General features: G+C 54.5%; 2 protein-coding genes and 1 long non-coding RNA gene across 20 annotated transcripts in view; 1 reads left to right on the forward strand and 2 right to left on the reverse strand.

The window, feature by feature from the left end:
- Positions 1–23408, forward strand: part of Myo7b (myosin VIIB) — a 78729-nt gene extending 55321 nt beyond the window's left edge. Inside the window, exons 23-48 of one of the 4 annotated variants that reach the window (XM_048812144.1) lie at positions 738–950; positions 1105–1269; positions 2959–3036; positions 3192–3319; positions 6887–7013; positions 8266–8385; positions 10074–10247; positions 10847–11074; positions 12134–12301; positions 13443–13560; positions 13649–13775; positions 14702–14865; positions 15521–15705; positions 16692–16822; positions 16962–17119; positions 17344–17497; positions 17911–18066; positions 18970–19075; positions 19972–20085; positions 20389–20476; positions 20891–20997; positions 21523–21708; positions 22016–22132; positions 22324–22407; positions 22604–22723; positions 23111–23408. In XM_048812144.1, coding sequence (XP_048668101.1) covers positions 738–950; positions 1105–1269; positions 2959–3036; positions 3192–3319; positions 6887–7013; positions 8266–8385; positions 10074–10247; positions 10847–11074; positions 12134–12301; positions 13443–13560; positions 13649–13775; positions 14702–14865; positions 15521–15705; positions 16692–16822; positions 16962–17119; positions 17344–17497; positions 17911–18066; positions 18970–19075; positions 19972–20085; positions 20389–20476; positions 20891–20997; positions 21523–21708; positions 22016–22132; positions 22324–22407; positions 22604–22723; positions 23111–23212 — 3618 coding nt within the window. In that variant the 3' untranslated portion in view covers positions 23213–23408. Of the gene's footprint in view, positions 1–737; positions 951–1104; positions 1270–2958; positions 3037–3191; positions 3320–6886; positions 7014–8265; positions 8386–10073; positions 10248–10846; positions 11075–12133; positions 12302–13442; positions 13561–13648; positions 13776–14701; positions 14866–15520; positions 15706–16691; positions 16823–16961; positions 17120–17343; positions 17498–17910; positions 18067–18969; positions 19076–19971; positions 20086–20388; positions 20477–20890; positions 20998–21522; positions 21709–22015; positions 22133–22323; positions 22724–23110 lie in introns of all 4 variants that reach the window. The other 3 variants (XM_048812145.1, XR_007350874.1, XR_007350875.1) reach the window with 3 other exon arrangements.
- LOC125619368 lies at positions 4194–21673 on the reverse strand. 8 transcript variants are annotated; one of them, XR_007350880.1, is made up of 8 exons: positions 21538–21673; positions 19953–20126; positions 13983–14843; positions 13374–13570; positions 10550–11386; positions 9989–10233; positions 8337–8576; positions 4194–5304 (listed from the first exon to the last, which is right to left on the reverse strand). It is a non-coding gene; the product is annotated as an uncharacterized LOC125619368 (long non-coding RNA). The 8 variants fall into 8 exon arrangements; XR_007350883.1 differs by lacking the exon at positions 4194–5304 and having other exon boundaries at positions 8038–8576; positions 13983–14059; positions 14635–14843; XR_007350879.1 differs by lacking the exon at positions 4194–5304 and adding an exon at positions 12013–12241 and having other exon boundaries at positions 8038–8576.
- Positions 23409–24126: 718 nt separating the features above from the next.
- Lims2 (LIM zinc finger domain containing 2) overlaps positions 24127–25649 on the reverse strand; it is a 36614-nt gene continuing 35091 nt past the window's right edge. For 5 of the 8 annotated variants that reach the window (XM_048812149.1, XM_048812148.1, XM_048812147.1 and 2 more), the window contains 2 exons: positions 25452–25527; positions 24127–24986 (listed from right to left, as the gene is read on the reverse strand). In XM_048812149.1, the coding sequence (XP_048668106.1) occupies positions 24803–24986; positions 25452–25527 (260 nt within the window). In that variant the 3' untranslated portion in view covers positions 24127–24802. The remainder of the gene's footprint in view (positions 24987–25451; positions 25528–25649) is intronic. The other 3 variants (XM_048812151.1, XM_015479092.2, XM_015479091.2) reach the window with 1 other exon arrangement.

Below are 25649 nucleotides of genomic sequence, written 5' to 3' on the forward strand. Positions count from 1 at the left end.
TGGTATTCAAAATCTCAGCCCTCCTCCTGTACCTTCACTCTGTGTAGTCAGGGGTGGGGTGGGAGCTGGGATCACCTCCTCAGGGGAAGCCCTGTCCCTGTCCTATTGGGCCTGAGGGAGGTATGGAGGAGGGCTGGAAGTAGGAGTATAGAGGTCCTGTGTCTGCAGAGCAGGATGCTCAAGGTCATGCATATGATGGCCTACTATATCAGTGAAGATCTCAGACACTAGGGGGCTGGGTAAGTGGGCAAGAAAATGTCAACCAAGTCACAGAGCCTGGTGGGGCCAGGCCAGCATGGAAAACAGCCTAGGAGCATGGATTCCTCTGGATGGACAGAGGCATTCTTCAATCCAAGAATGCCCACTATCATCACCACTGTTAAACATTGTATTGGAGGAACTAAACAATGCAATAGGACAAGAAAAATAAATAACAGATACAGATCAGGAAGGAATAAGACTCTCATCTGCAGAATAATGTGCTTGTCTTAGAAAAATCTCAAAGAAGCTAGAGACAAATTACACAAATTAGAGTTCAGTAAGGTTACTAAACCTTACTAAAGGTTATATTGATCTTATATAATCTTAGGTAACCTTACTGGATATAACTTTACTGGCAGATAGCAAGATGGACCTCTCTAAAGCTCCCTATACCCTAGCACTGCTCATCCCACTGGGTAACTAGTCAACAGCTTGGTTGTTATCTAAAATGATCCATCTTTCCTCACTGGCCCCAGGATCTGGAAGTGAAGACCCAGAATAAACTACCCGAGATTGACCTGGATACAGTCCCCATGTTGAAAGAGCCAGAGGAGGATGTGGATGGCCTGGCTGAGTACACCTTTCCCAAGTTTGCTGTGACGTACTTCCAGAAATCAGCCACCCACACACACATCCAGGGGCCCCTACGATACCCACTACTCTACCATGAGGATGACACAGACTACTCGGTAACCATGGTTCCCTGGTTTCTGGTGGCTCATACCACTCCCAGACCCCAGAGTTTGAGTTGTGGTTCTGAGGGAATAAGGAAGGGGCCTGGGATACTGTGGGCCCCAGTACTGAGACTGAGTTCCAACCCAACCCTCTGTTTTGCTCCCCCAGGCTGCCCTGGCCATGTGGAACATCATACTGAGGTTCATGGGTGACCTTCCAGAGCCAGTGCTGTATGCCAAGAACAGTCTGAGTGGCAGCCCAGTAATGCAGCAGATCCACAACACACTGGACAAGGAGAACGGACCCAGGGGACCACAGCATGGATCTGCACAGGTGCATGGTGTGAGGATGGTAGGCAGGTATCCACCAGGTCTCAGGCCTCAGAAAGCTGGACCTGGAGCCCCCTCAGCAACATCAATCATGAGCCCAGTCCCCAAGCACCCAGGTGTTTTCAGTTTTGAATTGCACTCAAGAACTTGTGAACTGAGGATCACTCCCTATTTGAATCACACAATCTTTAGTGGAGAGGGCCCCCTGGACTCTGAATATCAGTTTGACTTGAGCCTAACTCAAATGCGCACAACAATAATAATAACAAGAAATGTTATTAATAACCTGCTGTGTGCCAGTGGCTTCTCTTAATTTAATTTTCAGTTGGGCTAACCCTACAAGGTAGGGATCCTTATGTTTATTTCAAGCTAAAGAAATAGAAGTAAAATAACTTTCCACAAAAATCACAGTGAACACGTGTGTGGGAGCTTACTTTGAAACCATTTTGCTGAATTTAGAGACCAACCTCTTGACCCATGTTCTATCCTTCCCTGTTAATTCTCATCTATTTTTGGTCAGACATCCTTTCTAAGGCCCAGTTTCACAAGGTAACTTAGTGGAACTAACCAAGAACAGTCCAAAGGAATTAAACAGCAATAACAGCACTCGGGAGTTCACCAGCCATAGGAATCCAAGAGTCCCCCATATGCCAGATGACTGATACCTGGGAGGTCCCACATACAGACTAACTGCATAGAAATCTAAGGGATTCTGCAGCCCCAATTGCATAGCCAAACCATCCCAGGCTCAAGCCCTAACTCCCTGACCTCTGGAGACATAAGTTCTACAGAGCATATTAGATATTTATTGCTGTGTAACAAATCACCCCAAAACATAGCAGCTTAAAACAGTACGTATTTATTATTGCCATCAAGCTGTCAAGATGGGCTGGAGTCATCTGAAAGCTTGACTGGGGTTGAAGAGTCCATTCCCAAGACGTTGCACTCACATGACTCTTGGCAGGATGCTTCAGTTCCATGCCATGTGGGCCTCTCCACAGACCTACCTGAGCATCCTTACAATATGGCTTCCCCCAAGATGAGTAATTCAAGAAGGAAAGCAAGAAGATGCAATGTCTGATCTTCGAATTCTTATACCTTGTGGGGTGGGGAGGAACACAGGGCAGGAATGCTGAGGGGTAGTAATAATTGGAATTCACCTGGGAAGCTGATGAACCCTCAAGGAAAGGACTCTTTAGAGGCAGTCGAGCCTTGTTGCTCTTCTGAAGGGTGGACACAGAGGGACACAGATCTGATTTCCCAGAGGTTGGAGCTCAGGTTTTCCTTTCCGCATGTGTTCATTTAATACCTGCATTGTGGGCCACTCACAGAGTGGGGCCAAACAAGCTCTGCCTGCCCTCACAGAGCTTTTAACCCATGTATTTCACATTCATTTCCTGTGCCAAACCCCAGCTTTACCCCAGCTGGAGATGGTGCCCAGTCCTGGAGCTGGGCTGATCCGGACCCAAGCTGACTCCTACTATTAGCTTTCATGATGCCATCATGACAAGCTGCAGACCCTGCCTAAGGAGACCAAAAAAACTTAAAGGCTGGGGGCAAATCCTTCCCCATCAATTTTATGAATTGGCCAGGAAATGGCTGAGGGGGACACTTGTCCACTGTAAATGGCTGTAGGATTAGCAGCACCAAGGGACTGCTCAAGTGTGCACTCCTCTGGTAACTTTTTCCACAGAAACTGAGCCAAAAGGACAGAGGAACCAAAGGCATCTCCTCCATGAAGTTGAAGCGGTCCTCCAGGATCACGGGCCAGGTAAGCCCAGGGCCAGGGGACTCAGTCCTCTCCCAGCTCTGCCACCAGCCTGCCGCAGGGTTCCCAAGCTATGGCTTCCATCCTCGCATGTTGGTTTCCTCCTTGGCAAATGGGGAGAATCACAGCTATCCTAATGGCCATCTTTGGGCTTCAAGGTGGCCAGCCAGTTGAACATCGGAGAGGAGCCATTTGACCTTGATGGCCCCATCTCAGAACGACCCATGTCCAACCTGGAGAAGGTGCACTTCATTGTGGGCTACGCCATTCTGCGACCTGGCCTCAGGTCAGTCCCCACTCCCACCTCAACCCTGTTCAGAGCATCAGGTCCCCTCACTGGTCCTCAAACCATGGTCACAGCCTCATCCTCTGCCCCCAAATAACTGCTTCTCTCCTTGCTCCCTGGCCTAGGGCCTGCAGGCTGGCTCTCAAAGCAGCAGATGTTACAGCCACTGAGGGTTCTCTACTTGTTCATTAAGAAAACCAAGGAACAAACCTCGTTTTAGGAAAACAGATTAATCATGAGCTGTGGATTCATTTTAGAACAGACTTTAATGCAGGATGCTGTGTGTGGTGTGTGTGTGTGTGTGTGTGTGTGTGTGTGTATGTGTGTGTGTGTGTGTATTTATGCAAATTTACTTCATATGCAATTTGCTTTATAGGAATTAGGTTTTCATATAAATATGTATACTGATTTAAGGAATTGTATTTTAGAGGTTTGCTTACCTTGTTATTATTTTTAACCAAATTTGAGGAAATTTAACCATAATTTCTTCAAAAATTGTCTTTCTCTTTTCCTCCCTCTCTTCTCCTCTCCTTTCCCCTACCCACATCAAATTCTAATTAAACTTATATAAGGCTTTTTGCTACTGTCCCTCAAGTTCCTGAGGATCTTTTTGTATTTTCCTTCTTTCTTCTTTTCTCTCTGTTCTTTAGATTGGGCAATTTCTGTTGATTATCTCTAAATTCACTGATCTCTGTCTTCTCCAATCCACCATTAAACCATTCAAGAGGTTTTTTACTTCGAGTGTTCTATTTTAAGTTATATTATATTATTATAGTTTTCTTGATTTTTTCAAAAAATTTTTAGTTGTAGTTGAACACAATACCTTTATTTTATTTATTTATTTTTATGTGGTGCTGAGGATCCAACCCAGCACCTTGCATGTGCTAGGCAAGTACTCTGCCGCTGAGCCACAACCCCAGCCCTTATTATTTTTTACATTCATATTTCTTTACCAAGGTTTCCTATCTGTTCATTCATGATGAGTGTAGTTTCTTTCACATCATTGAGAATAGTTACCAGAGTTTTTAAGCCTTTTCTGAAAATGTAACATGGAGTTCATATTTGAGTCTGTGTCCATTGCCATTCTTTTTCTCTTGATGATGGTCATGTTTTCCTGTTTCCCCTTCAGTTTAGTACTGGATGATACATTTAGAGACTGAATTCTGTTATATTCTTTCAAAGAGTGTTGATTTTTTTTTTGTTTTGGCAGCAGTTAATTTGGCTGGATTGAAATTGTGAGCAGCAGATGAAATCCTTGTTAAGTTATTTTAGCCTCAGCTAGCCTGCTAGGACACACTCCACCATTCCTGAGAAGGTGTCAGCCAGCAGTTTAGAAAAACTTTATATACAAAATTGAGATTCTCCTTCTGTGGTTTTCTTCATTCCAGGATTTACTTTCTCACTCTCAAGTTTCTATGGGGACCCCAAACTCTGTTCTCTGATTCTTCAAGCCAGTAAGACTATAGATAACCTCTACCCATGTTTTAGCTATCTGCATTGACACCATCGACCAGAAAACTCTTCTAATTAGTTGGTTCTGTTGGTAGTTGCCCCTTGATAATCCTTACCAGTCACCATACCTTCCAATATGGCAGACATATAAAAGCTATGTCCAAATGGGTGCATGACGGGTTATTCAGGTAACTCCTACAGATGGACCCATGCAATCCTGATATCCACCTTGTGCTGAAACCTTGCTAATTCTTTAAGGGTTCCTGTTGACTCTAGCTGCAGGTAGAACATCCCACAGTCATTTACTACTAGGAATTTCTGGAATAGTGAGCTGCCTAAAGTTCAGCTCATGGCATCTTCCTGGTCAACAGGAAGTTCATGCATGCCCCGCCAAATAATATAGATGCAATTCCCAGTCCCTGACTATTCTTTCTTCACCTTGCCAATCGAGATGGGCTCAGATCTCCTGAAGGAAGCAGACTTTAGTCTCTTTGTTCACAGAGGTCCTCAACTTGAAGGAAGCAAGTCAAAATCTAGCAAGAATTTTTTTTTTAAAGAGAGAGAGAGAGAATTTTTTAAAATTTATTTTTCAGTTTTCGGTGGACACAACATCTTTGTTTTATTTTTATGTGGTGCTGAGGATCGAACCCAGCACTGCGTGCATGCCAGGCAAGCACGTTACCGCTTGAGCCATATCCCCAAACCTAGCAAGAATTTTTTCACTGTGCTCCATTACAATGCACTAGGGGTGGGCAATGAGTTTCTGAAGCTCTGCCTCAGATGGGAAGTGGGATAGGTCTCATCTCTGGAAAACAGCTCCATCCCTACTGATAATTCTTCTGGAGTCTCCCTCACTCTCATCACTTGTAAGTAGTGGAAATGAGCCATAGATCTGTCTCCTCCATGAAGTGCCTTCTGAAGTCACCTTTCAAATTTCTCACCTTCCCTTATATAGGCTGGAGATGGCATGCTAGACTGGTTCTGCCATCTTTTAGCAAATTCTACAAGATTGTCTCTAGAATGTTGGATATTAACATCCATTTGTCCTTGGCTCTGGCGTTATAACCAAATTCTAAGACAAAGCAAATGCTGCATTCCATATCTATCATGCATTCAATATATACTTATTGAGTTCCTGCTCGGGGAGGGACCTTTGCCTGAGGGTTAGGGATCAGAGATGAAGAAAACACATCTCTATCCTTGAAGAATTTACCCTTTATTTGGTGAGTGTGTCAGTCAGTTTTCCATTACTGTAACAAAATACCTGAGATAACCAACTCATAAGGGAGAAACATTTATTTTGGCTCATGATTTCTGAAGTTTCTGAAATCACTTGACCCTGTCATTTGGGGTCAATGGTGAGGCAGAGCACTTGGTGGAGAGAGGTGCTCATCTCATGGCAGCCAAAAAGCAAAAAGAAAGAGAGGAAGGATTGAAAGTCCCCAAATCCCTTTCAAGAGCACACCCCCAATGACCTCACTTCCTCCCACTAGGCACCATCTCTTAAAGGGCCCCCATCTCTCGATAGCACCACAGGCTGGTAACCAAGCTTCAACACATTGGCCTTTGGAGGGCATTTATCTAAACCATGGCAGAGAGCATGAGAGAACCAGGAAACCCACCATGAGAGTATATGCTCAAAAGTGGGTAGGCTCACATCCAGTGAGGATACCAAGAAAAAGTGCTCTTAATGCCCCGCTGGGCCAGGCTAAGTGCAAAGGAGATAAGGCCTCCGGGTAGAAGGAGAAATTAATGTCTGAAATAACTGAAGCTGGGGGAAAGGAGCCGATCGGGTTATACAAGAAGCAGGGCAGAGGAGGCTGAGAGCAGTCATGCAGGGGTAAAGCAGAAGGGGTAAGTCAGAGCAAAGGCCTGAGGGGCAAGGGGTCTGGGAGGGAGGGCTGAGAACTGGGGCCTCGATAAACCAGGCAGAGGGGTCTGAAGGGAGTGGGACAGGGGAAAACATCAGTGGGAGGGAGGCCTCCAGTGCTGGAGGGGTGCCCTGAACAGGAGACCTCACCCAGAGGTGCAGAGTGACCCTGTGCCCAGGCTCCTGTCTCTCCCCTCCCCCCAAACAAATACCCAGCCTGCCCTCCCAGTGTCTGTGTCTTTCAGGGATGAGATTTACTGCCAGATCTGCAAACAGCTCTCGGGAAACTCCAGGAAGAGCAGCACGGCCCGGGGCTGGATCCTGCTCAGCCTCTGTCTGGGCTGCTTCCCACCCTCAGAGAGGTTCATGAAGGTGCGGAGGGCCAAGGGCAGGGTTGGAGAGGCAGGGGTCAGGTTACAGCAGCAGCATAAGTAGGCTCTGGGCCAGGGTTTCCCGAACCCTCAGGCAATGGGCAGCTCTCCTCTGGTCCTCCGTCTCCTTGTCTATACCAGAAGGCACTCACTGGTATAGACCTGGCTCCTTCCTATCCCTATCCAGGCTCGGCAAGGCCATTGCCCTGTGGCTCAGGCACCAGGACGACTCAACTTCCAGACAGTTGTCCAGGGAGTGAGCCCCTACCTGATACTGGCCACAGCACCTGCTTCTACTCCTTAGAATTGAATGTGGATGTTGGTTGGCAGAAGCTTGCAGATGTTAGAGGCCCCAGACTTCACTGTCTCCATAAACCTTTTGGTTCTGAGATAAAAATAATATGTGGAATACAGGCAATCAGAACTGAAAATAAAGTCATTCTCACACCCAGAGGTGGGGGGGGTACCGAGGATTTGAACTCAGGGACATTCGACCACTGAGCCACATCCCCAGCCCTATTTTGTATTTTATTTAGAGACAGGGTCTCGCTGAGTTGACTAATGCCTTGCCGTTGCTAAGGCTGGCTTTGAACTTGCAATCCTCCTGCCTCAGCCTCCTGAGCCACTGGATTACAGGCATGTGCCACCCCACCTGGCTTCCATTAGTATTTTCTTTGGGCCTCTGTGGTGTTATAGTGTCATACTTACAGTCAAATGGAAAACACTCACTCTGTGTCCCTGTGGGGACATCAGGAACCATGTTCACCCTGGGCATTGGTTCTGAGCACTTAAGCCACTGTGATACCAGTAACCCCTTTCAGGTAGTATTTCCCCACTCACCTCCATGGAACAAAAAGATTTTCAACATTTTTTTTTGTGTGTGTGTGTGTGTTTATGGTGCTGGGGTTTGAGCCCAGGGGCTTATGCATGCAAGGCAAGCACTGTACCAACTGAGCTATATCCTCAGCCCTCCACACAGTTTTGTTTTTGTTGTTGTTGTTGTCAAGCGCATTTTGGACGTAGACTCTCCTACATTTTTCTTTTAATTTTCTCCACTATTTTTTTCTGCTGATGTAAACTGCCAAACTGCTCCTCAGGTATCTATCCATTTCTATTCCTCTTCATGATGAATGGAGAGTGCCCATCTGAACACATCTTTCTAAACTGAGGATGATAATTTTAAAAATCTGTAGAAAGTCAACATTGAGCTGCCTTCTGAATGTCTCCTCTCTTCTCCCTTCTTCACCCCCCAGTATCTGCTGAACTTCATTGGTCAAGGGCCAGCAGGCTATGGACCCTTCTGTGCTGAGCGCCTGCGGCGTACCTATGCCAATGGGGTGCGGGCAGAACCTCCCACGTGGCTGGAGCTTCAGGTAGGGCTGGAAGGGTGGGAGGCGGGCAGTGTGGGGAGGTGCAGCTCCTTTGGCTCCTGCGGCATGGCTGTGGGGGGACTTTGTCCACAGCATTCTTCCATCTCCTCCAGGGCACCTTCATGGTCCCTGTGAACCCCTGTGGAGCTCAGCCTCTGCTAGCATAGCCCAAGCTTCAAAGCTGCTCTCAGCCTCTCTAAATCCATAGTCTTTTTTAAAATGGTGCATTATAATTATATGCAATAGTGGGATTCATTGTGACACATCCATTCATGCACATAACATAACTTAATCAGCTTCATTCCCCTTTCTCTCCCCTCCTTCCTTCCCCTGATCTGCTCTCTTGACTCTGCTGGCCTCCCTTCTATTTTTTTTTTCAATTAGTGCATTATAATTATACATAAAAATGGGATTCACTGTGTTGTAATCAATCATCCATGGGCATAGCATGGTCTGGCTGATTTCATTCCCAGTACCTCCCCTTTCTCTTCTCTCCTCCCTCCCCATCAATCCCCTTCTACTGTTTTTTCTTCTAATTTCACAAGATCCCTTTTTTATTCCTTTTTCCTCTCTAGCTTCTCCCTATTAGAATATTCGACCTTTGACTTTCTGAGTCTGGTTTATTTCACTTAGCGTCATGTTCTCCAGTTCCATTCATTTACCAGCAGATGCCATTATTTCATAATACCATTGTGTGTATTTAACACATTTCCTTTATCCATTCAACTGTTGACGGGCACCTAGGCTGGTTCTGTAACTTGGCTATTGTAAATTACACGGCTATAAACATTCTCTTTTGGCCTATTAATTGAAGGGGAAAATAAATCTGACACACTCATTAGCATGGCCTTGTAAATGGCTGCTAATTGTTTTGAGTTACTCCTCCCTGGGCATTTGCACTTTCATGAAAGTCATGGTCATGTCGAGTTATCATCCTTGATGGCATTGCTGATGGGAGCAGGTGCCCCTCTCTACTTGTTTTGGAAGATAGGACACCTATGAATTCTTGAGGTGTCCTCAGAAAGGATCACTCTGGTGAGCCAGGGTGGAGGTGGCATCCCCAGCACCGGCTCTGCCTGCATCTCTGGTCCCAGCCCATGCCTGGAAGGTGCTCACCCATGTGACCCTGCAATGTCCTATGTGGGGGCCTGTGGGTCACCTCTAGCCATACCTCCTCCCTGTTCTCACTGACCTCCCAAGTCCACAGGGCTCTCTCTCATGCATCCTGGAATTGTAGGTGAACTTGTAGCTGTGAGTTCACAGTGTGGTGCACAGGATCCGAGAACCTGGAAATGTTCTGGAGAGCTCACCTTCTGAATCAGAGTCACTTAACCTTACCAAGCACCGGGTTCTCACCTAGAAGTGGACCATTATGGCCTGCAGGCTGTGCCCACAGGGATACTAAGGCAAAGTTGGAGATGCCCACAAATCACCAGATGTACAGGCAATGTTGTTTTTGCCCTTGGCTGGAGCCATGAACCTAAATTTTGTTAACTGCATGCTGAGACATGGCCATCCCTGAAGGTCCTGTCCTCAGGAAGCCACAGCGGTGGGCAGGTGGGGACAGTCAGGAGAGAAGGGAGGTGGGGCAAGGTGATGGACTAACCTCCAGTCCAAGGCTCTGGGAGCTCCAGGACAGCTGAGCTCAGGCTCCCCGAGGCGAGAGGGCCTGAGTCCTCTTCTGTCCCCAGGCTGTCAAGTCCAAGAAGCACATCCCCATCCAAGTCATCTTGGTGACTGGGGAGAGCCTGGCCGTCATGGTGGATTCAGCCTCCACATCACGAGAAATCTGCCAGCACATTGCCCAAAAGAAGGGCCTCAGAGACCACCTGGGCTTCTCCCTGCAGGTCGCTGTGTATGACAAGGTAAACACCAGCTGCCCCTCTGCTGCTGGCCTCCCTCCCATACCTGGACCAGAGTGTCCTGAAGCTGGGGTCTTCACACCAACCTGGCTCCTGCCCCTCCTCCCAGCTGCCAGACACACTCACATGGGGGTGCGCACACGCATACACACACACACACACACACACACACACCAGGCAGCCTGACAACAGGCAGCTGTCCTCACTCAGCCCAGCAGCTGCTCACCTTGTCACTCCCCCCGACACTCACAGCAGCCTCCAGCAGCAGACAGGGCCCAGCCCACCTGAACCCCCACAGCCCTCACCCTTAGACTTGGACAAACACCACTTGGCCAACCAACATGTCATGGCACAAATCACACCGGCATCCATCTCTGCTTCCTTTGAGAGGGGCCAGCAGACAGGTGTTTGGGGAACCAATGGACAGGCCCATAGAGAGGTCCTTCTGGTGTCTAAGTGGACTCAGCAGCATCCACTCAGCCCACACTGGGCCCTGAGAGTCCTGGTCCCTGTCTTCCACATGCTGTGCTGAGGGTGGGTGTCCTTGTGGGGCGAGACACACAGCAGCTGCTAACCTTTACTGCCCCGGATTCTGTCCTCAGTTCTGGTCCCTGGGCAGTGGGCGTGACCACGTGATGGACGCTGTGGCCCAGTGTGAGCAACTGGCCCAGGAGAAGGGCGCGAGCCAGCGCCAGTCACCCTGGCGCATCTACTTCCGGAAGGAATTCTTCACCCCCTGGCACGACTCCCAGGAGGACCCTGTCAGCACCGAGCTCATTTACCGGCAAGTCCTCCACGGAGTCTGGTCTGGCGAGTACAGCTTTGAGAAGGTGAGGGGACCTGAGGAAGAACCCCACTCCAGGGCTGGCCCAGGTTGAAGCCATCAGAAGATCCTCCACAGAGTAGGCCCCCAGCCGGGATCAGAGGCAATGTAGAATGTGGTGGGCAGGAGGCAGAGGGCAGAGGCAGGAAGGTGGTCACAGGAAAGCAATTCCTGGGGCCTCCACTGGATACATCTGTCCCTTCCTGTTCTGGTCTCCATTTCCTCCTCCCTTGGGCCACAGGTTTGCTCATGCATCTGGGGCCTTTAAGCCCCAGGCCTTCCTGACCTCTGGTAACAACTGTTTCTGGAGTAGCAGGACCTGGTGGTCAGGAACATGAACATGACCCCAGAGCTCAGGCAGCTAAGTCCCAGTCTACATCTCTGGGACAGTGTGAACTTGGGGAGTCCTGACACCTCCCCAAGCCTTGGGCCCACATCTGGAATATGCAGAGTGCCAACAGCTCTTTGCATAAGGTAGTTGTGGTGACTGAGGGTGGTGGAGGATGAGGGTGTGACTGAATTATGGGAACAGCAGGTGCAAACCTCCCTGTGCCAAATCCAGAGGACCAGCGGCAGGCACGGAAATCTCACCGTCCTTTCTAGAAGGGTCATGGTCAGGGAACAGCGGGGCCATTTCTATAAGATTTTGGTTTCCCAGATAGAAGAACTACCTGGGTCCCTGCCATGCTGGGCCATGCAAGTGCCTTACACAGGACCTTGACCTGGCTGAGTCTTTGCAGAAGCCCTGAAGGGCAGCCTCCTGTGGCAAGGGAAGACAGGGAAAGGGCCCTGTACCCATTTCTGCCAAGGTCGCTGGGATTACCTGCTGCCAACAGGAGCAGCTGAGGCCCAGCTGGGGCACGGCAGGGGGGCCACAGGGAAGGAGCTGGTCCTGCCTAGAGGACGTGGCAGGACTAGGTGGCTGCTCCCACTCTCTTGTCCCACCTCATCTGCTGGTCAGCTCCACTGTGCTGAGGCAAGAGCTGGTCATGGGGTGGGTGCATCCCAGGAGAGGGTGGGCTCACTCGCTTCCCCTCAGCTCCATGTCTGACCCCTGGCTATGCAGGAAGAAGAGCTGGTGGAGCTGCTGGCCCGGCACTGCTACGTGCAGCTTGGTGCTTCCCTGAGAGGTAGAGCTGTCCAGGAGCTGCTGCCCGGCTGTGTCCCCTCCAAGCTGTACAAGACCAGGCCCCCAGAGAAGTGGGCTAGCCTTGTCACTGATGCCCATACCAAGGTCAGCCTGCACCCCGGTGCTCAGTTCTCCTTCAGGGAGGGTGGTGGCAGGCCGGGGGGGGGGGGACTAGGTGTGCCAAGGTAATGGATTTCCTCCCCATGATCCCCAACCCACTGCCAAACAGGAAGTTTAAACCTGAGAGTTCAGTCCAGATGCAATGTTTAAACAGGCTCATGCAGTTCAATGCCTTATCATGGCCCCTGCCACTCACCCTCCTCCTTCCCCATTTTATCTTGGTCTAGACCTGGTTTGTACTGCAGTGCCTGTTTGGGCCCTGGCCTGTTGGCACAAGAGAGCATCCATGGCTGACAGCTGACCATGTCCTTGCCTTAGCAGCAGGCCTGTCCTCAGAGCTCCCCTCTTCCTGCCCCCAGGCACACGAGAACTCCTTGGCCAGAGTGTATGGACATTGTAAATACTGGACATACACATTGCATATGGCCAAGTCACCCTTCAGATATGATGTCCCCATTTATATTCCCAAAGCCAGTATACAAATATTATCCAGCCACTTTTTAAAGTAGCAATAAGAGAAATACCCATTGATCTGACAAACAGTGAAAAGAAAGGTTAGCATGACCTCAGAGCCAGTTATGGGCACAGAGCAGTAAAAATGGGAAGAGAACAGGGTGGGGGGCGGGGAGAGGCATGCTAAAGGAGGAAGGAACTAGAGGAGAAGATAAAGATGGAGGTCCCTGCAAGAGGCCCCCAAATACGCAGAAGTCCAGAAAAGAAAAACAAAAATGCCCGGGACCTGGGTACACAGGAAGGACCCCGCATGAATGAAGCAGGACACAGATCCATAGATAAAACAAGCCCAAGCTGGGGCCCTGGGCACCTGGGCATGCATGCCCCACCTATGCCGAGAGCTGTCTCCACCCAACATGGGCTGTAGCCTCTGGCATCTGACTCTAATGAGGGGAAGGCCTCTTACTTCCCGAGACCACCTCCTGAAGGGTTCTTTCCTAGAGGGTCTAATAGAGTTGGGCCAACCCTCCACCCCCAGTATCCCTGACCAAGCCCTGGCTTCCTTTAGGTAGAGGTTTTACAGAATAACCCATCAAATAATCACCTTAGTACTGGGGAGGGATCAGCTAGGGGAGGCAGGGAGAATGGAGATAATGCCTGCCATCTCCTACAGGCCCCGTACACCCAGACCCGAGCCACGACGTTGGCTGTGCAGGAGCAGGTGGTGGACACTGCCCTCCTGCAGTGGCCACTCCTCTTCTCCCGGCTCTTTGAAGTCACCACACTGTCTGGTAACAGTCCCTGATAGGAGGGAGGTGGGTATAGATCGCACACCCTTGGGGCAAGCACGGCCTTCACTCTGCGGTCTCCTCTGGCCAGGTCCCCGCCTCCCCAAGACACAGCTGATCTTGGCTGTTAACTGGAAGGGGCTGTACTTCCTGGATCAGCGGGAGAGGACGCTCCTGGAACTCTCCTTCCCAGAGATCATGGGCCTGGTCACCAACAGGTGGGAGCCCCCAAGGGAAGAGGCCCTGAAATCTCTCCCTTCCCAACCTCAGTCCCTGGGGGCTCTGGAAAGATGGGGGGGGGGAGGCAATGTGTTGTCCCTGGGATGGATAATGATCAGCATGTCTAGTGGCCATGGATTTGGGAGCCGCCCCCTTATCAGGCCACATTGCTGGTGAAGTCCTCCATCTGTGCTTCTCATACCCACCTGGAAAGGTCATGTAGGCCTGCGCTCTTTCTGGAAAGCTTCATGTGGCAGGCTCCCTCCCTTTCCGTGGGAGAGAACTGGTCACAGAGGACATAGGTCATCTCAGAGAGGAGCAAGGGATGGGGCCTGAGCAGGGTACCGGGCAGTGCTAGGGGCATCCTCCCAACCCCCACCCCATGTCTCCCATCTATGGGAACTCTTCCAAGCCCTTCGGGAAGTCCTGCCCTTGTCCTACCAGAGTACCCCTGGGTTAAAGCACCCCATTATAACTGACCAATGGGCTGCCTCAGGTCACCACTCTCCAAGATTGACCGGGCACTTTCCTGTATGCCTTGAAGTCCTTGCAGCACCACCTGTTCCACCTATTGGGTAAACTGAGGCACACAGGGGCTGGGTAGCTCGCCAGGGTCCCCCAGAGCGGGTGGCTCTCTCCAGCACTAACACTCTTGGTGGTGTCCCTGCATACTGGCCACCTGGTGGTCTTCCCAGAGCCGACCCCACACAGCCTCTGAGACCTGAAGGGCCCTGAGCTCTGCCAGTCTGCCAGCCCACAGTGGTTTCTGGAACTTGGGCCACCCTAGGCTCAGACCCCAGCCCTGCCAGTGGCCCTCGGGCAGCCACTGTCTCCTCATCCGTCACCCTGGAGGGTCACCTCTAGGCTGTTGAGGGGCTGAAACGGGGAGAAGTCCTCTGGTCACACCGTCCCCTTCGTCCCCTAGGGAGGCCAAGGGAGGGCAGAGACTGCTGCTCTCCACACTGCACGAAGAGTACGAGTTCGTGTCCCCCAGCTGTGTGGCCATCGCCGAGCTGGTGGCCCTGTTTCTGGAGGGCCTGAAGGAGAGGTCCGTGTTCGCCATGGCCCTGCAGGACAGGAAGGCCACAGGTGCCCACTGGTCGGGGAGGCACAGGGAGGGGCCACTCGGGGGCCAGTGGGGAGGTGGCTCACCCATCTCCATGTCACAGCAGCCACCAGGCACAGAGCAAGGCCTGGGGACACAAACAGAGGGAAGAAGGGAGGGTCCCAACCTTCTCTCAGCCTCTGTTTCCTCTTTCACAAATTGAGGGGGTTCAAGGAGGTGGCTTCCGACCCTCCAAGGCTGCCTTGTGTGCAGAAGCACTGGCCAGGCTGACCCTCTCCTGGCGGCTTTGAACACCATCCCACAGCCACCTCATTATCCCATTTTACAGACAGAATTAGAAGCTCAGAGAGGGAGGTATCTTGCCCAGGGTCACACAGCTCAGGGAGGTGAGAGTCTAGTTCCTGGCCACAACTTTTCTCTGGCACCCCAGAGAGAGCTGAGCTGTGGCCATGTGAAGGCAGAGGTGGGACAAGGCCCCAGGGACTCTGCCCAGCCCAGACTGGTCAGCCAGGTATTCATAAGCAATACAGTGGTACACATAGTACTGGGGCTTCAGAAGGGGTGGACCTCTGGGATGCAGAGGAAGGGCGGTGCATAGCAGTGAGAAATATCCCAAATGCGTTACCCTGTTGCTCTTTTTGTTCCTGTGTGTGTGTGTGTGTGTGTGTGTGTGACCAGCAGATGATGTCACCCTCCTGCCCTTCAAAAACGGGGATTTGATAATCCTGACCAAGAAGCAGGCCCTGCTCGCCTCTGAGAGCTGGACCCTGGGCCAGAACGACAGGACTGGCAAGACGGGGCTGGTGCCCACCGCCTGCCTCTACACCATCCCAACGCTTAACAAGCCCTCGTCCCAGCTGCTGGTGGGTCACATGCTCACCTCTGCTCACCTGGGAAGCTGCAGACATGGCTCAGAGATGTCTGCCTGGGGGCCTCGCTCAGTCACCCACACCCTGACAGAGGACCAGGAGGGCCACCTGGGCACCAGGGCAGCTCTGCCAGCCCTTTGAATCCCCAGGGGTGATCATAAAGCTGGCACAATATTTATGCAGAACACAGCCCAGCAGTTGGCACTTAGTAGGTGCTCAATACATGGGCACTCCCTCTCTGTCTCCTACCATGGGTGTGTCCTAGGGACAAACTTGTCCTTCCCCAGCCTCATTTAAATTGTGACCCCAGGGTACCCAAGTCTTCCTCTGCCCCGAAATCCACCCTATCCCAGTCCCTAAGAGGAGCCTCACAGGAAGCCAGGAGCAGGCAGGCATTCTAGCATGCATACATTGAGTGCCAATTGTGTGCCTGGTGCTGGCAATACAAGGTTGACCTCAACACCCTCAGGGAGACTCCAGACTTTTGGACAAACTGATGGCAAATACACAGGTGCTACCAAGAAGCAGCACTGGTTGTTATGGGAACAGATAACAGAGGGGAGGGGTGTCCTGTCTGGAGGGCATCCCTGAGGGAGAGATGTTTGTGCTGAGGCCTGCGGTTGCGGGTGGACCAGGCAAGCAAGGCCAAAGTGAGGGATGTCCCTAAGGAGAGGTACCCTAGAACAGAGCCAGGGAATCTGAGAGAACCCAAGTGGCCACACCCTGAGAGCGGGATGGGCTGGGCTCTACACCAATGGCACTAATCCTCCTCTGAGGGCTGGGGGGGGAACCTGGCTCAGAGAGGTTGAGTCACTGTGCTGGGGTCACAAAGCAAGAGGAGCAGAAGGGTAGGCCCAGGTCCAACCAGCTCTAAGCTCTGACCCCTCCCAAGTCACTGAGGCAACCAGGCCAGGAAGCGATGAAGGGAAGGGCTTCATGGGCAGTGTCTCCTAAATGCCCACAGCCTGTTCCCCCTACAGAGCTTGCTGGCCATGTCACCAGAGAAGCGGAAGCTGGCGGCCCAGGAAAAGCAGCCCTCAGAGCCCCTGCCGGAGGAGCAGCCCAAGGAGAAGCTGCACACCCTGGAGGAGTTCTCCTACGAGTTCTTCAGGTGCCCACCTCCTGGCCTCCCCAGGGCAGGGGGAAGCTGGGAGGGGCTCATGGCCGGGAAGTTGGATGAGGACAGGGAGGGAGCACTGGGCAGGGAAGGCCTCACGGCAGGCCCTCGCTCCAGCCTCTGTCCCTGACAGGGCCCCAGAGAAGGAAACGGTCAGCAGAGCCATGATGCCCCTAACCCGCGCCCGGGGCCACCTGTGGGCCTTTTCCCCGGAGCCACTACGGCAGCCCCTGCTCAAGCGCGTCCATGACAGAGCTGACCTGCGGGACGCCGCCTGCCAGATCTTCCATGATATCCTTCCCCAGCCACCGGCCCTCACCACATTGCCATGTGCACCTTCGTGTCCCCTCCTAGCCCCATGGGTGGGGCCAGACGTCACCTCACCAAAGGGATGCTTAGAGCTCAGTGTGGGGCCAGGGTTGAGGGTCAGTGTGGGACCAGGGGTCAGTGGCTAGCCCTGGTCAGGGGGTCAGCTCAGGGCCACCCCCCAGCGCCGTTCTCCTTGACATCTGCACCCATCCTCAAGTACATGGGGGACTACCCCTCCCGGCAGGCCTGGCCCACCCTGGAGCTCACAGATCAGATCTTCTCACTGCCCCTGCAGGACTCAGCCCTGCAGGACGAAGTCTACTGCCAGATCCTGAAGCAGCTGACCCAGAACTCCAACAGGTCTGCCGGGGGTGGCCGGGTGGAAGGCACTGGCTCCTTCAGCCTTCATCCAGCCTCCTAGGCCCCAGGTCCGCTCTCCTGGTATCCAGAGGGGGGTCAGCACAGGAGGGCACAGTCCCACCTTGTGCCCTGCCCGCTCCATCCTTTCTCTCTGTGACCTGAGCAGGCCACAGCCTCTCTGAACCTCACTGTCCACAAAATGGACACCAGGGTACCCCTTTCCGTCTCCAGGCTGTGAAAGGCCTATGAAATCAGGCAGTAGCCTTGCTGGTGTCCCCCTGAGTCCTCTCCTTGGCCAGGCCCCCAGACCTCCAGACCCAGGCGGGTCTTACATTTCTGCTATCCAAGCTGCCTGCCTGGCCTGGGACCCAGGAGGGAGCCCTTCCTGCTGATGGCCACCCGCCTCTCCCCAGGTACAGCGAGGAGCGCGGCTGGCAGCTCTTGTGGCTCTGCACGGGCCTCTTCCCACCTGGCAAGGCCCTGCTGCCCCATGCCCAGAAGTTCCTAGACACTCGGAGGAAGAAGCTGCTGGCCCCTGACTGCAGCCGCCGCATCCAAAAGGTCCTGAGGTGAGCCGGTCACCTCCAGACCCCCAGAGCATCAACTTTGGGACAGCAAGCCGGGGCGCAGAGGGACCTGGACCAGCCCTCCCGGAGCACAGTCAGCAGGGAGACCCATCAGCAGGGTGGACCGAAAATGCTCTCCAAAAGCTGGTGTCAGTTTGGACAGAGAGGACGAGGCCCCAAGCCAGTAGGAAAGGAGACAGAGGCTGAGGCCCCTAAAGGTCACAGAGAGGTCTGGGCAGTCAGATAGGGCTGTCATAGCTATCTTGTCTGTAGCTCACCTGCTCCACCACTGCCCACCAGGACACAGGGACACTGGCCAGAAGGTGACCTAGATGTTCCCACCCAGCCCAGGGTAGCTGAAATCAGGGACCCCTCCCTTCCTCGTTCTTCCCACAGTCAGAAGTCCTTCCTAGATTGTCCTGAGCCTCCTGCACACCACCTGCCTCCACTTGGCTTGGCCTCCTGTGGCCATGGAGTGGGGGGAGTTGATTGTGAGTGGCCACATGTCAATGACAGCTGCTGTCATGGAGGGAGGTGGGCACTCTCAGAGAGACACTGCTGAGCATCCTCAGCCCCTGCCTGATGCACTTTTGAATGAGAGTAAGGACACATCTGGCCTTGCCCACATTGCTTCCCCCAGGAACTCCTGGCACGGGCTCCTCTTTTTTCATGTGTGTCCATCTGGGAGGTGACCCCAGGCCTATTTCCATCATGGCCCTCTCTGAGCTCACCTAGCAGATGCAGCCCCTTGGGCTGAGGAACCCACCACACCCCCTGAACCCCCATAGAAGTCACCACAGGGGCTGTTTCTGGAGCCTGGCTTAGGGTCCAAGTGGAGGCTGGTGGCTAGGGCAGGGGCAAGGTGGGCCTGGGGACAGCATCTGCAGCGTACACTGTCTCTCTCAGGACAGGACCTCGGAAGCAGCCCCCGCATCAGGTGGAGGTGGAGGCCGCAGAGCAGAATGTCTCCCGAATATGCCACAAGATCTACTTCCCCAATGACACCAACGAGGTTAGAACCCCACCCTGGTACCACAAGCCTCAGGCTTCAGGAGACTGTGGGGCATCCGCACCACTGTGCGGGCTCCTTGGCCACCCAAGCTGAGCCTTGTCCAGTCTGAAGCAGATGGTTTCACCTTCATCCTCCCACACCGTCCACCTGGGTTGCAGGCCCCACCTGGGTTGCAGGCCCTGCCTGGGGTGCAGATTCCAAGAGGACAGATACAGAGGGCAGGGGGTCATGGGGGAGGCTGCTTGTGCAATTGGAAGTAGGGACTGTCCAAAATAATAAGTTGGGGACACCAGGTCAAGAACACAGAAAATTGGTGACCAGAAGCGTGGGCAGCAAGTTTGAGGCCCAGGGCTTAGGGTCGGTCCCTGGGGCAATGGTGAGCAGGTGCCAGCTTTGGATGTGCCTCGTGGACAGAGCCTGCCATGGCGGCTCAGAAGAAGGGAGGGAACTGGGAGTCCATCAGGACCCAGCTATGACAAAGAGACCCTTGGCAAGAGGCAGCAAAGGGAGACGGGCCCGGGGGGACTGAGCAGCCAAGGCAGATGGTACCATCTTCACATCCTGTTGGCAAGTTGGTCTCTATGGCCTTGGCGACAACTGAGTCCCTAGAATGGAAACTTCCCACGGTCTGACTGCAGGACTCTCACAGCAAGTTCAAAGTCTGGGCCCCCTGGGTCCCCAGACAGTGAGTGCTGTGACTAAGCAATGTGACCTTCCAGATGGCTGTCTGGGAGGGAGGCCTGGCCCTCTCAGCCCAGAGCACGCCCAGCCTGAGTTTCATGAAGGAGCAAAAGCACCAGCCATGAAGGGCGACCAGGCTGTGCCTTGCCCTGAGACAGCTGTGTGGGGAGGCTTCCCGGGGGCCTGGGGCCCTCACCTGCCATCTCTCTGCCCAGATGCTGGAAGTGGGCGCCAACACTCGGGTGCGAGACGTGTGTGAGAGCATCGCCACCAGGTTACAGCTGGCCTCCTGGGAAGGCTGCAGCCTCTTCATCAAGATCTCAGACAAGGTGTGCTGGCCTGGCAGGCCAAGGGAGGGCAGGCAGGGGTCCTGTGGGGCGGGGTGGACTTCAGCCTCTCGGCATGGCTGTGCTGGGCCCCGGCCCATTACTGCACAGCTGGGCTGTTAGGATGAAAGAAGGTGGGTCTTGGGGCTAAAGCCCTGGCCTCACACACCCCGGGCCTGGGTGACTCCAACCCCAACAGTGTACCCAGCTTATCAGGCCTAAGTAGATGACCACTGGACCCCAGTCCCACAGGGTCTCCCTGGAAGCCACACTACCTTCCTGCCTTCTGTCCCTGCCCAACCCCAGGTCATCAGCCAGAAAGAAGGAGACTTCTTTTTCGACTCCTTGAGGCATATGTCTGACTGGGTAAAGAAGAACAAGCCCCAGAAAGAAGGTTAGGGGGTCTCAGGGGCGGGGGGACTGGCTGGGATGGAGGGGAGAAGGTGGAGTTATCTGCCTTGTTCCAGCACTGCTGCATGGCCCTGGGGTCATTCCTTCATTCACTCGTTGTCCTATATGCCCCTGGACACAGAGATGGCTGTAGTGGACAGGCCCCAACCCCAAGGGGAGGTCCAGGAACATTCCTGGAGGAGGTGGCCCCCACACTACTCTTGAAAGATGAGGAAGAGTTGGAGGCCAGGGAGGAAAAATTGTGAGACTTTCCAAAGGAGGTGGCAGCAGGAGCAAAGTGGGGGGGAAAGGTGTGCTGAGGCAGGGAACAGGGGGTGCATGGCCCTGTTTGGGCCATGGGAGTGGGCTGTGGAACCTGCTGGAACAAGCTTGGTGCCCACTACTGCCCCTCGTCCAGGGGCCCCCGTGACACTCCCTTACCAGGTGTACTTCATGCGGAAATTGTGGATCAACGTGGCCCCAGGGAAGGACGTGAATGCAGACACCATACTCCACTACCATCAGGTACCTGGCAGGCTTCCCCGACCCAGCCCCTGCCCACCCGCGGCCACTGGCTCCACTCCCATTCCATCCCACGTCCTCCCTGAGAGTCGCAGAGGCCGAGGCCAGGGCAGGGCTGCCTTGCCCCAGGGCACCAGCCAGTGTCCCATGAAGTGGGAAGGTCCAGCCCATGAGGACTCTGGAGCCAGGAGCAGAGCACAGCAGCATCTGGGAACAGTAACTGCACTGTTACCTGCAGCGGGATTGGAGGGGGTGAGGAGAGAAGGTCCCAGAGCTTGTGGAGTACTGGCCCGGTACCCTGACGGACCAACTCTATGTGGGTAGAGCACCGTGGCCACCACGGCAGGATGTCAGGGAGCTGTGTCCTGGCTCAAGGGTCACTCCCATGTTCCAAAACTACCAAGGGCCTCAGCTTTGACCTGCTCAGTCTCTCCCAGATGGGGGCAGGCTAACCCCCAGCACCCCCCACCTGCTCATGAAAGTGGGAGATAAGCCAGCAGCCTGAGGCCCAGCATGTCCACTACTCAGGAGCTACCCAAGTACCTGCGTGGGTTCCACAAGTGTTCCCGGGAAGACGCTGTCCACCTGGCGGGCCTCATCTACAAGGCCCAGTTTGATAATGACCGGTCCCAGCTGGCTAGTATACCCAAGATCCTGAGGGAACTGGTGCCCGAGAACCTCACTCGCCTGATGTCCTCCGAGGAGTGGAAAAAGGTGCTTGTTGGGTTGTGGAGGGGGTCCTCAGGCAGCCAGCCCTACCAGGGACCCCACCTGGGTGTCTGGATCTGCCCCCCCATGCAGTGGGCACACTGCTGGGCATGGGAGGGGGGCTGATCACCATGCCTTTCCCAATCCCCCATCCACAGAGCCGCTCAACCTTCCACCTAGACTGGCCCTCAGGCAGATGGGCGCCACTCTGGCCAGGGCCTCAGAGGCCTCTGGGGCATCTAGGCCCAGAAGGAAGGTCCCCTCTGGCCAGGACAGCCCCACTCAGGCCCTGACTGGCCCTGTCTTCCCCCAGAGCCTCCTCGTGGAATGTGATAAGCACAAAGACAAGACCGTGCAGGAGGCCAAGGTGGCCTTCCTGAAGTGGATCTGCCGGTGGCCCACCTTTGGGTCAGCCTTCTTTGAGGTGAAGGTAAGCCTCGCCCCACATAAGCCCCACTCAGTCTGACCCCAAGCACCCATCAGGTGGGGTTGACTGCCAGGTATGACAGAAACACGTGTGTGTGCACACCTGCGTACCTGCCTGTGCCCCAGGTGAGCACGTAGAAAGTGGACACCTGGCCTCTGGGTTGGGCTATGACCATTGTGCCTCTCCCTCTCCAGCAAACCTCAGAGCCGTCCTATCCAGACATTGTCCTCATCGCCATCAACCGACACGGGGTCCTGCTCATCCACCCCAAGACCAAGGTAGAACAGCAGGTCCTGGGGCAGGGCTGGGGGTCACCAGGGTCCCAGGACCCCTGTGCAGGTGGGGCTGCAGTCACCAGTCTGGTGTGCCATGCCTGCCCTCCCGTCCCCCAATACACACACATGCACACACGCACACTCAGGTATGCACAACCCACGGGCTGTGGTCCCTGCCCACCTGCCTCTCTGCCTGCAGGACCTGCTCACCACCTACCCCTTCACTAAGATCTCCAGCTGGAGCAGTGGTAGCACCTACTTCCACATGGCACTGGGGAGCCTGGGCCGGGGGACACGCTTGCTGTGTGAGACCTCTCTGGTGAGCCCAGGCCCTGTCGCCCACCCATATGCAGCACCCGCGGGCACCAGGGACTGGTCTTCCCGCCCTCACCTCATGAGGGATCAGGTGCTCAGGGCTACACTGGGCCAACAGAGGCCTGCAGGGAGATGAGGTGCATCCCAAGGGCCAGCAGTCGGCAGCCTCTGCGGCAAGACCTCATAGCAGGGATCCGTGCCGTCGGACCCACTGGGGGAGGCATGGAGGGAAATCAGGCCCAACAGGACAGCAGGGACCCCAGCAGCTGGGCCCTCCTTCCCCACTGTCTGGCTGCAGCAGAGATGCTGGATGCCACCAGGTTCCCGCATCCAAGACCCCAGCTGCCCTCCCCATGCCCACAGCCTCTGACCCAAACCTGTCCCCATCCAGGGCTACAAGATGGACGACCTGCTGACATCCTATGTGCAACAGCTCCTGAGCGCTGTGAACAAACAAAGAGGCCCCCGGGCCCCATCACTGGCCAGCACTTAACAGCCACCTGCCCAATTTAGGATCCCTCAGGGTATAAACTCAGGGCCTGCCCCCTGCACACACCCCACTTCCCTCAGGTGCCTGTCTCCTGAGTGCTGACCACGGAGGCCAGAGGTCGTCTCTGGCTCCAGACTCATGCAGTATGACTGAGAGAACCCCTCCCCCTGAACATTTAATAAAACTTCATGGAGCCGTGGAAGCGTGTCAGTGAGGTAACAGGCCGAGTGACAGGTGGACAGCAGGCTTGGGAGGCACTGACCCCCCAACAGCGTCTCTTCCAGTAAAAGCAAAGAGCATTGCAACTTCTCCAGGAAATGCGGTGACAGCTGCATTCCCCAGGAATGACCTCATGTGCACTTTCTCCTTCTTCCCTCCTTCTCCCTCCTGCCGGCCCTTCCTTCCTGTCCTCAGACTGGACACAGGGTATTCACTGAGATTCCTCCTTCCAGGACCCCCTGCGCTTTCCTCCTCCCCCACGGTAAGACACAGGGACACACAGGGACACGTGCACTGTTTCCAGGGGGGCTGGGGTGGAGGCCATGGGAGGCTGGGTGGAGGCCATGTGGGGCCAGCATTCTCTTGGGTAGCTGACTTCGTGCTAAGGCCAGGCTGTGCCCAGGCAATGGGTAGAGCTGGATGCAAGGCTTGGAGGCCTGGGTCACCCCCCACCTATCTCAGAGACCCCTCAGCCCAGCCTCCATAGACCACCTGACACCCTGACCATAGCCACCCTGACCTGCCTGATGGTTCCTGGCTGGCCTTCTGTCTGCTTGGCCTGAGATAGGGCTGGATTCCCCCTGACCTCTTCTGCCTGCCTGTCTGGTGTTTAGTAACCCCAGCAGCAGGGGGTCCACATGAGCGGAGACCCCACTCCCTTCACCCCTGTCGCCACAAACCACACAGGCCACGGTGGGCACGTGAATATAAGCCTTCATTGTGCAAAGGTGAGCCCCACGGCCAGGTCTAAGCTGGCCACGGAGGAAGGGTCCGCCCTGGAAGTGGGAGAGAGCCGCCTCTCACTCCACCACCTCCTGGCCCCCAGGCCATGCCCAGAGGCTCAGCGTAGATCCTGGGTTTGAGGAGAGGGGAACCACAGCTTGAGGAGGGCGGCCGAGACAAGATGTCAGGGAGGGTCCTGGAGTAGGGGAGGGGCTGGGGCCACGTCCCTCCAGCCGGTTTGTGGGTGGGCATGGCCCAGGATGAGCAGAGGGACCCTACATGATTGAGTGACTGACTGTGGGATTGAAGAGTGGTGTCCCCCGCCCCAGAAGCCTCCGCCTGCCTGGGCCTGATGGCCGTGGGTGCTCCACATGCCACTCGGGCTGAGGCTCCATAGCAGAGTGAGTGCCAAGAAGACCCCTGCAGAGCAGGACAGGTCAGGGGCACAGGTGGAAGCGGCTGTCAGGTGCAGATCAGGAAGGAGAGGGATGGCCAAGGAGGGAGGTGCTGGAGCACACAGACCCAGACCAGATGGGAGGGAGGCCCTGGTGAGTGGGGAGAGGGCAGAAGGCAGGGGACGGGGCTGAGAGAAGGAAAGAGTGGAGAAGTGGGAGGCAGCCAGGAGAAGGGGGCCAGGCAACTGGGGAGCCTTTAGGCAGAGTTGACATCCACGGACTTGGGCTGGGCCTTGCGGGACGTCAGATCTGAGAGCTTCTTCAGCCGCTTCTTCAGCTCCAGCGGGAACTTCTCGTAGCATTTCTTACATACTGGCTTCATGTCGAACTCCACAAACTTGTTCCTGGGGATGAAGCCAGCAGTCCATGCCCCACTGACTCTGAACCCAGATAATGAGCCAGAGGCAGCAAGGGCCTGCTTCTGGCCACAGGGCACATAGGGATAAGGAGATGGGCCTGGGGCCTCCTTCCCTCCTAGAGGCTTCTCAGATTCGGACCCTCCAGAACCCTCTATGGCTCCCTACTTCCCATGGAAGCCTGGGCTCCAAATCACTGGGCTCCTCACAGCCCTATCCAGGCTTCCCTGACACATTTGACTTTCATATGCTGTCCCCTGAGCTAGAATGTCCTACCCTCCCAAGAGTTCAGAGTCTTTGTGGATGTGTTACTCCCTCCCTCACTATACCCTGGAGTCCCGGGACCTGTCCCCATCTGCCTGGGCTGCCCCTGGCATCCCAGGGCCTGACCACCACAGTGTGCAGGGAAGACTGGATAAGAAAAGGAAGGGACCTACAGAGAGCCCCCACCACACGCCCCTGCAGGTGGGAGGCAGTAGGTGGACTCACTTCAGGGTGAGCTTGCTGTGGCAGGTGGAGCAGGAGAAGCAGTTCACACACCAGGCCTTGTTGAGGGCAGACACCACTGCGAGGGCAGAAGGGGGCTTAGCAGGTCAGCTGCAGGCCCAGCTGTGCAAAGCCAGAGCCAGCTGGGCCAGCAGCTGCAGAACCCACCGCCTGGAGGGAGCGCAGGGGTCGGGGTGGGAG

The sequence above is a fragment of the Marmota marmota genome, unplaced genomic scaffold, assembly GCF_001458135.2.
Source record: "Marmota marmota marmota unplaced genomic scaffold, marMar, whole genome shotgun sequence".
NCBI classification, from domain to species: Eukaryota; Metazoa; Chordata; class Mammalia; order Rodentia; family Sciuridae; genus Marmota; species Marmota marmota.